Source organism: Populus trichocarpa, chromosome 3 (assembly GCF_000002775.5).
Source record: "Populus trichocarpa isolate Nisqually-1 chromosome 3, P.trichocarpa_v4.1, whole genome shotgun sequence".
NCBI lineage: Eukaryota > Viridiplantae > Streptophyta > Magnoliopsida > Malpighiales > Salicaceae > Populus > Populus trichocarpa.
Genome location: NC_037287.2, coordinates 4,924,304 through 4,934,257, shown reverse-complemented (window position 1 = coordinate 4,934,257; position 9,954 = coordinate 4,924,304). Strand labels below are relative to the sequence as shown.

At 34.5% G+C, this 9,954-nt stretch overlaps 2 protein-coding genes across 2 annotated transcripts; one reads left to right on the top strand and one right to left on the bottom strand.

The window, feature by feature from the left end:
* Positions 1-1,718: 1,718 nt before the first annotated feature.
* LOC7478174 (uncharacterized) lies at positions 1,719-2,477 on the top strand. Its single transcript, XM_002304067.4, has one exon. It carries the CDS (start codon positions 1,877-1,879, stop codon positions 2,225-2,227), a length of 351 nt encoding a protein of 116 aa, XP_002304103.1. The 5' UTR covers positions 1,719-1,876; the 3' UTR covers positions 2,228-2,477.
* Positions 2,478-5,593: 3,116 nt separating this feature from the next.
* LOC18096790 (casein kinase 1-like protein 2) lies at positions 5,594-9,701 on the bottom strand. Its single transcript, XM_006385349.3, has 14 exons — positions 9,293-9,701; positions 9,170-9,210; positions 9,002-9,071; positions 8,724-8,872; positions 8,543-8,638; positions 8,373-8,443; positions 8,094-8,155; positions 7,905-7,968; positions 7,739-7,823; positions 7,530-7,656; positions 7,317-7,399; positions 7,147-7,210; positions 6,552-6,691; positions 5,594-6,130 (listed from the first exon to the last, which is right to left on the bottom strand). The coding sequence occupies exons 1-14, from the start codon at positions 9,366-9,368 to the stop codon at positions 5,864-5,866; spliced, it is 1,395 nt and encodes a 464-aa protein (XP_006385411.2). The 5' UTR covers positions 9,369-9,701; the 3' UTR covers positions 5,594-5,863.
* Positions 9,702-9,954: the final 253 nt, after the last annotated feature.

The following is a 9,954-nucleotide window of genomic DNA, read 5'->3' as shown; positions in this document are numbered from 1 at the left end:
TTAGAACCAATGATTTATACTAAAAATTTGAATTGTTATTAACAAAAATTAAAGAGGAGGTGAATTCATTGTTTACTATAAGTTTTGTTTTTTTTTTTAATTTTGTCCTTTAATATTAGGTTTAGTGGAGATTGAATTTAATATTTGTTTCAATTTATTTTTTATGGGATTATCTCAATCTCATAACAAAGATTGCGAGTTTAGAGGGTTAATCTAGGTTATCCGGTTTTATTTTTGGGTCCTTTTTTTAATTGAAATTTTTTCTAATTTTATCTTTTAACATCATATTGATAAAAAATTAGGTTTTATAATTTGTTTTAATTTATTTTCTATGAGGTCATCCTAGTGGGTCATAGGTTGACTTGGGTCATTTGTTTTTGTCATTTTTAATTGGTTTTTTTAATTTTATCCTTTAAAATTGGATTAGTTGAGAATTGAGTTTCATAATTTATTTTGATCTGATTTCTATGGGGTTATCTTAATCTTATAACCTAAATCGCAAGTTTGACAAGTTAAGCTTCATGATTTGTTTTGACTTGTTTTTTATAGGTTTATCACGTTTTCAAGACCTGAGTCATAGATTGAGAATTAACTTGGATTTCCTGGGTTTATCCAATATGTTATCGTTTCAATATTAAAATATATATATATGTCACCTGGTTTTTTTTCAGTTAAACTATATTTTACTAGTTATTTAAGTTATTTTTTGATCTATCAGATCAATTCAATCATATCAAACTAACCCTAACATGATTAAAAAAATATTTTATTAGAAAATATATTGGTAAAAACTAGATATTTTTTATATTAAAAAAATTGATGCAACCCGTGATCCGTGGTGAGCCATTCTTTATAAGCACTTATCTTTGTCTTAGTCGAGGTATACAATTCAAATCCCATAATTCTAACTGGCTGATGTTGCCCAACGAAGACCATTCAAATGGGCCTCATGCAAATGGACGACCTTTTGAAACAGGAAAATGAAAATTGGACCCTCCATCGTCTCCACTTTCTCCATCATACAATAAGACAATTAGCAAAAGTTATAAGCAAGGGCAAAGATAATTTATACGTTCCGAGGACCAACTTGGTGATACATTATTTTTTTTTAGTTTAATGTGGGTGTTCGGGTCAGCTTGCGCGTACCTCGACTAATCCCACGGGCCCTGAAGTTAATGACCATGTAAGTCTTCAGTGGCCATCATATGAGCAACCACAGGGCTCGAACCTAAGATCATAGAGGGAGCAAACCTCTTGGTCTCAAGCTCTTACCATTTGGCCACCACCTAGATGGTTATTATCTTTCCTTCATAGTTAGTGGTATTTTTGACCGGCTTATTTGTTAATTAATGCTTTTTTTCGAACACTTTTAGGAATGAATTTTTACATGAATTGTATTTCATTTAAAAAAACCAAAGTGTTGATTTAAAGATTTGAATTTGAAAAAAAAATTATAATACCTTAATTAAAAATAAATTTGATATAAAATTCGGTTTTTTAATTTCAACCCAACTTTTAACTACAGAAAAACTAAAAAAAATAATTAAACATGGAGCTATTAAAACCTCAAGCCGACCAATTAATAGATTGATTTGATGAATTAGATCGGGTATTATAATTAAAATAAAAAAGAAACAAATCTTTTTTTATTTTATTTTTATATATTGAGAGGTTAAATTACACAATAAATTACAGACTTATTTTTATTACAGAAAAATGAAGCCGTTAAAACTGGAATATATTTGCTAAAGAAAGCTGGGATCACGAGCAAATTAAAAATATTTTCTTGTCCTTTCTCTCCTCTCCAATTGCCCCATCTTGATTGTTGAATCTTTCAATTTTTGTTCATGATATTTTCTGTTTTTTTCTCTTTCCGATGGAGCGTTTCAGATCTAGGTCATGCAGGGAAGGGAGGATACAGATGGAGGGATACCATGGAGACAAGGCGGCACCTGCAAACATGAAAGATTTGAGGTCTTATAGTGTCAGCAACGCGGTTTCTGCACAGCCAAATCAATTGGGCAACGAAGTGAAGATCAAGAAAGGGAAAAGCAATCTTGGGTCATTTTCAAAAAGATGGAGTTTCAATGATCCTGAGCTGAAAAGGAAAAGAAGGGTTGCTAACTACAAGGTCTATGCAATGGAGGGCAAGATGAAGGGGACCTTAAGGAAGAGCATTAGGTGGATCAAGGACACTTGCACCCAAGTGGTTCATGGATGGAGGTGATCCATGACCACTTCTTCCTAAAGACTACACTGCTTCAGCGTTGTTTTGGAAGAGAGATGATGCCGTGTGATGTATTTTCTCTTCTGGGAATTTTAAATGCCATTATATATTTACAGCAAGTAGTAAGCTTTCTTCTTTGTGCTCCATGGAAGCCAAATCTATGGGAATTGAGTTTTATGTTTACACCGCCTTTGCTTGATATTTCACTCTCACTTGTGAGCAAGATCTAAACAGAGTGGACTGTTCCGAACATGGAATCTTTACCTTATGATCATCACTATTCTGGTTCATGCTATATTTCACCTTGATTCCAAGACCAAAAGATGCTTCTGTTGATGAGATTGTGGTTGATTATCCTATGTTTATGCTAGTTTAGATTGCCTGTCTCGTAGTTCAAACAAGAAGCCAATTCTTGTTATTGACAAAAACATTCAAAAACAGTTTTGAGTTACATGAATTGATAAGATGGATTATCTGGTTGCTAGCAGCAGGAATTATCTTTTAACCTTTTTGTTTGTCCAGAAAACAAAAGGTTAAAAGCACAACTAATCTTTCATAGGTATCTCAGGAACAACAAGATGCTCTCGTGTTCTCTTGATCTTTCCTTTCATGTTTGGTAATGTCATGTCTGTTTTTTTATATACAGTTTTTCAAGCAATTAATGGACAAAAACGTATCACATCTTCATCCATGGCTAAAAAGAAACAATGAGAATCTCTTTCTCCTGTTATTTGTTGCCTCGTGAAGGAGAGATATTTAATTTGGATCGTCAACGAAATTTATGCAGTGTATAATAACTCGAATTTGATATAGGAAGATAAGATGGGGTGACTCATATGCAAAGGGATGTTCATAGTGAATGACGGTTTTTGACTGGAATATGAACTCGAGAATAAGTCATTTCCAATCCGGCAAGATTGATGCAAAAGTTTTTTTAAAAATAAATATATTTTTAAATATTTTTATTTTTTCCTATTCTATATTATTATGCTTTTCTAGGTTTTTTTTTTTTCCTATTTGAAGGGATTTAGTTTTTTCTATTTTATTTTTCCTATTTAATATTACTAGTTTTTTTATACAAAATATTGTAATAGCTTTTTGGCAAGTGAGACATAAATGAATAAAAATAGAGTATTTTAGGTGTCTCCTTGATAATTATGGTATTAGATTAAAAGGGTGAGCTTTTACTTGGTGGGAGCAATTGAAAAGGTCTCTAGAGAGTAAAACAAACTAAATATTAATTAGTAGGAGAAGATGAAAGAGCTCTTTCTTCCATTCGAGTACATTTAGACTTTGTACCAACAACTCCATACATTGAGGTAAGGCTGGATAACTATTGATGATTACAATGATGATTTCTACCAACTCATGGCTAGGAATGATATGTGAGAAACAAAAGAGCAATTGATTGTTAGGTACTTAAGTGGATTCCAATTGTCCATATAAAACGTATTGTTTTGCAATCTTTGTGGATAGTTTCAGAATCCTATCAGAGAGTTTTGACTATGGAGAAATAAAAAGTTGTTATGGTCACTAACATGTGTGGCTTCTAGTTTAACAAAAATAATAAAGAGGTGTACATCAACAATCAAAAGTCACTTGTTCAGCTTGAATCAACAGCTAAACAAACCACATGTGAGGTCAGGGTTTGAGTTCTAGATATGGTTTTAAATTTTGGTGTTTTAGATATGATGATGAGTTGGGACAATGAACTTTCGAGTGTCACAAAATAGAGTTGCCCAAGTAAAAATCTATTAGTAAAAGAGTATAATGAGAATACAAGTGATTCTGTTTGTGATGATAATGATGAGGTTTTGCAAGGTGATGATAGTGCTACCTTAGTCATCCAAAAAAACTTGCTTTCTCCTAAGGGTGATTTAGGCTGAGATTGACTACAAACTAGTCTTTTATGTTTAACTTGTACCATTATGGGCAATGTATGTAATTTGATTATTGATAGTGATATTTGTGAGAATATGGTGTCCAGTGAGTCAATAGAGAAGTTGCAGCTTAAGACAGAAAAACACTCCAAGCCCTACAAATTGAAGTGGTTGAAGTAAGATAGCAAGGTAATCATGGATGAACGCTATCTTATTTCATTTTATATAGGTACTATATATTTTGATAGTGTTTAGTGTGATATGGTATATAAATACTTGTCATCTATTGTTAGATAGACCACGATAATATTATAGGATTGTCACGCATCATGGACAACATAATACGTATATAGTATTGGCACCAAGGAGAGAGATGGTAGTTGTTGAGAGCAAAGGTAAAAATATGGTGTTTCATCTCAATTTATGGAGAAGGAAGAGAAGAATAAAATTCTGAAGAATTATAATGGTGTGAGAAATGTTATGATGTTGAACAAGCCATTGACAACTAGTTATGATTTTATAAAGATTCAAAGTATTTTGAAAATTGATTCTTGTCTTATTTTATTTGAGTCGGCTAACAATATAGTGTCAGGTCACCAGAGATCAGTGGTGTAATATCTCACATCGACGGGTGAGGGAATAGTAGCTGGCTTTATTAAGAGTGTTGGTGCTAACTTGTCATACGTGTTTTGGGACGTCGAGCTTAGAAGGAGGCTCGCGTCACTAGGAACAAAACCGTGAGGGTGGTAAGGCCCAAAGCGAACAATATATGGCAAGTTGGGCCAGGCTGTTACATTTGATATCAGAGCCGGCCTCACTGGTTGTCTGGTTGTGCCAACGAGGTCGTCAGGCTCCTTAAGAGGGGTGGATTGTAATATCTCACATCAGCGGGTGAGGAGTTGGTAGCTGGTCTTATTAGTAGTGTTGGTTGCTAACTTGTCATACGCGTTTTGGGATGTCAGGCTCAGAAGGGGACTCGCGTCACCAGAAACAAAACCGTGAGGGTAATAAGGCTCAAAGCGGACAATATATGACAAGTTAGGCCGGGCTGTTACAAGTAGAGTGCAAAGATGCTATGCTGACATCGTTTTTAATGGTTAACAACAACAATAATATAGATAGATGGATAACCAAGACTCAAGGACGAGTTTGGAGGATTATTTTAGGAAAAGTTATTTGTACTACTAGTTATTTATATATATTTCTTTTCTATTTAGTATAAAAAAATTAAATATCATGCTTAATAATCTTAGATTCTAGTAAGAAGAAAGGCCACAAGTGAAGACATATCAAGTGTGGCTGGGTGCTGTTTGAGTTCTCAGTCTCAAATCGACTGTGATAGGGAATAGTTTCGAGCCATCAGTGACCAATACAAAAAGATGTGGCTTCTTGGTGAACGTGTTTTGCTCAATTAACTATCAAGCAAAGTTATGGATACCATATTCCCTCAACTTTCCATGAATTTTGAAGAGGAAGAAACAACAGATTATTTGGAAGTAATCTAATTTTATGAACACATCAATTACAAACGATTAGGGATAATATATTTTACATCCACAAACTCCTGCTATCTTCCACATTGGATATTGTTTTTCTTTTTTTTTCCTTCAAAAAATAAAAATAGAACAGTCCCCACGCCCTGCATTGCACAGGTTAGCAAGACAACACATCACTCAATATGCAATTACAGTATCTGATTATAAATTTACAGCAGCGAGCATTTGTGATTGACATCAGCTAATAACGTAACCTTCCATCAGTATTTGACATGCAAGCTCTCAATGCCCCTTCGAGTCGACTCCAAAGTCTTTATGTTGGTATTTCTACCAGAGAACGAGGGCTTCTGCTCTGAAGATAATAAAGCAGGTGAAATTCTTTGCCCATTCTGAAGCATTGCAAAGTTTGCATCGGTTGCGCGGGGATGAGAAGGATCGGAATCATTCACAAGGGCTGCACCACGACTACTTGAGATAACAGGTTGCCTCGATGACACGCTAGATCGCAAAAATCTTGAGCTGGACAACTGCACAGGCCCACGCAAGTTTAATAAATCAACTATCAAGTAACAAAATTGAGCATCAAAATATATATGCAACGAGATTGTTTGTTCATGGAGGAAATGATTCTACAAGCATGGCACATCTTAAACCCACACACATGGCAACATGCATTGACAGAATTGAGATACTAATCACACACCACGATATGAAATGCACTTAATTGAAAAGGAAAAAGGTTCTAATAAACTCTTTCCAAAGTAAGGTCTGCCTGCCATTTATGTCCATAGGCACCCAAAGAATGATCTTGAGCCAGGAATGATAAGGAAAAAAAACCTAACGGCAATACTGGCATTTATCTTTGCCATTATTCATCCATCTATGAAAGTGAGGCATTTACATTTGTTTAATACTTGTAATCATGAGCAGATGCAGTGTAGAACTTACAGTGGCATCTTTTGATAAGGATAGATCATTTGTAACAGGGCTTTTTTGTTTTGATAGATTTCCAGAATTCACTATAGGTCCAGAGTTTCTTCTTCGAGCATGATCAGTTGAAGACCAACCAGGTCTACCTTCTTCCCCACCTGTGTTTAAGTGAAAACCCAAAATGACATTTTCTTACACATTGGGATGCACAAAACTAGAATCATATGGAAAAGCTTTGAATAGAAAAGCATGGGATATAAAAAATTGAGAGGGAATAAGATGGGGGAGAGAATAGAAAACAGGGAAACCAAGGTTAAAAAAAAATAAAATAAAATAAAAGAGGGAAAGAAATGGAATTAAATATCCAACATCAACACTCTACTCCTGTAAAAAGCATGATAAAAATTCTCTACGTAGAAACCAAAATCAACTATACTGCGTAGGAATAAAACATGTTCCTAATCAAGACTTTTTAAAACAACCAAGTGGAAAAGGCATTAAATTCCTAAAATCCCCGGTGAGAAATAAAAAAAAAATTCAAACAATCCCCCATGAAATATTTAGGTGATAAATCCAAAATCTTCAGTTTGCCATCAAGCAGCAACATGTCTACCTGACTGCCTATCAAAATTATTAGCACCAGGAGGAATGCCAGAGCTTGGTCCAGCACCAGGACCCTGTAGAAAGTATAAATACACCAAGTCAAACATAATAGTAGGATTATAAAGATGATCAGTCAAAGGCTAGAAGCCCAGAGAGAGTAACAATGATACTGGTACTTACAAGTGCACGGGTTGGAGGATTAGCACTCTGTGATTGCTGATATTTCAAAATTGTCCAATCAAAAACATAGTCAAACTGGAAACCTAAAGCAAGAAAAAAAAGTCAAACAATTGGGAAAATCATAAGATGGATTCAAAAGATTAAAATATTACCATCATTGGTCTTGGTCCTATATAATATCTTATAGTAAAAATTGAAAAGCAAAGCTCGAACCTTCACGAATAAAGAGATCACGGAAGAGTCGTTTCAGGTATGCATAATCTGGTTTATCATCAAAACGGAGCGACCGACAGTAATGGAAGTAGGATGCAAATTCTGTAGGATAACCCCGACATAACACCTGATGAGGATTTTCCAATTCAGTTACATAAGATGAATGTTTACAATTCAAATCAACAAATTATCCTAACACCCCTGCATACCTCAATAGAAGTTGACACCTTCTTTTCACTAATTTTTTCATATTTTTGCTTCTTTGTACCAGCTTTCAGTCCCTGCCATGGAAGACTAAAACCACATGTCGTCACAACAAAATTAACTAAGAAACAAGGGTGAAATGAGATAATATTGGAGGACAGGCGTGTTCACCTTCCCCTCAAGAAATACATAAGAACATATCCAAGTGATTCTAAATCATCCCTACGGCTTTGCTCTACAAAATACAGAAGTAAAGCAATCAAGAAACATTAGTTTTACAACTGGCAGCAATCAAGTTAATATTCTAAACAAAAAGGGAGGAAGGAGGGGGGGCTGAAAAGAAGTAGCCGTAATCTTTACCAATGCCAAGGTGAGTGTTCATGCTAGCATATCTTGCAGTTCCAGTCAAATTTTTATTCTCTCTGCAATTGACATAAACGACAAATATAAATTAACTCCGATTCATGTAAAATTTGATTTCCACCAATGCACATCAAAACTGCCCTCTAAACCATCTAGAATATAAAACCATAGAGGCAAGGTCAAACAGGTGAAGAACAATAACCTATGCCTTTGGCAGTATCCTATAAATTTGCGATATGTAATGAAATGACCTATTTGAAGTTGCAAGTGATTAACCTGTAAGGAATGTGTTGATGTGTTGAAGTGTCTCTATACTTCTTTGCCAGCCCAAAGTCAATGGCATAGACCTGAACAGAATTAAACATTAAGCAACAGGATGGACCAAAAAACATACAACAATCAAATAAATAAATAAATCCAAATAAGAAAAAGTGCAAACCCAAGACCTGATTTGCACGCCTCCCTAATCCCATGAGGAAGTTGTCTGGCTTGATGTCTCGATGAAGAAAGGATTTGGAATGAACAAACTCAACTCGATTAATCTGACAGTAAAATTACAAACACAACAACATCATAAACGAACCAAACAAAACACAGGATACCAATTTATTAACAAACTCCTACTACCATGTGATCAGCAAGCATGAGCACAGTCTTCAAAGACAGCTTCCTATTGCAGAAGTTGAACAAATCCTCAAGACTAGGTCCCAGTAAATCCATCACAAGTACATTATAGTCCCCTTCAACACCAAACCATTTAACATTCGGAATCCCCGCTGCCAATTTCACAATAACTAATCAAATACTTTAACAAACGAATACCACAAAAACATCAACAAAGCCTCTACTTAATCCCAAGCATAAGAAGAATAGAAGAATAGGCCATATAGGTCACTACTACTTACTTCCTCCCTGCAGCATCTTGTACAGCTTGGATTCATACAGCAATTGAGGATGCCTTGTCTTCACATTTTCCTAGGCATCAAAATACATCATTGATAATCTCCGATTTTCCAAGATTTAATCAATTAAAAGAATTTACTTTTTGAAAAAACAAAAAACACTAAACTCACAAGCTTAATGGCAACCTCCTCGTTGGTTTGAATATTTGTACCTATAAAATAAAAGAAAATTAAAAAAATAATAACCGATTATTAAGGAAAATGATAAACAGAAACAGTAATTTTAAAGCAAACCTAGATAGATCTCTCCAAAGGATCCGCTACCGATCTTGCGACCAAGACGAAACTTATTGCCGACACGCGGCTCCATACTCAAATTCTATCACTAATAATAATAATAATAATTACCGAAACCCTAAACCTAAACCTAAACCTCCTCCTCCTCCGACGGTTCGATTTTCATCATAGTTAAATTTAGACAAATTCAGAGAGAGAGAAAGAGGGGGAGTGGGGAAGAGAAAGAGGGGGATGGGCGCTGCTTTTTAATTTTAGGAGTACCATCGATTCAGTTCTTTAATTATACAGCTATTCTTAAATTGAGTTCCTAGACCAAATCATTTGTTAGTGTTTTTGGCTATTAACGCATACAAAATTAAAAGTTATGGTGACCTCAAAAAGTTTTAGTAAAATATATCCATACCCATTCACCATGGCACAACTGCTACTTTATCATCTAGTACATAGCCCAATTTATCTACAATCCACGTCTTAACAATATCATACGACAATAATACGTAAATGTTAGGTTAAACTACAAAACAAACTGTTCAACAAATACTTGAAAAGGTTGTTCTTTATCAAGCTCGCTCCAATAAAATAATAGTATATATTAAAAATTATTATTAAAAATTATAATTACATCATTTAATATTACAAATCATAAACTTATTAGTATT

Coding starts and splice junctions, on each gene's coding strand:
- LOC18096790 (XM_006385349.3), bottom strand. CDS start 9,368: ATGGAGCCGCGTGTCGGCAATAAGTTTCGTCTTGGTCGCAAGATCGGT. Junction 8,873..9,001: donor CAAGATGCTGCAGGGAGGAA/GTAAGTAGTAGT, acceptor TGAAATTGGCAG/CGGGGATTCCGAATGTTAAA. Junction 7,400..7,529: donor TGATCTCTTTATTCGTGAAG/GTTCGAGCTTTG, acceptor TTCTTGCTTTAG/GTTTCCAGTTTGACTATGTT.
- LOC7478174 (XM_002304067.4), top strand. CDS start 1,877: ATGGAGCGTTTCAGATCTAGGTCATGCAGGGAAGGGAGGATACAGATG.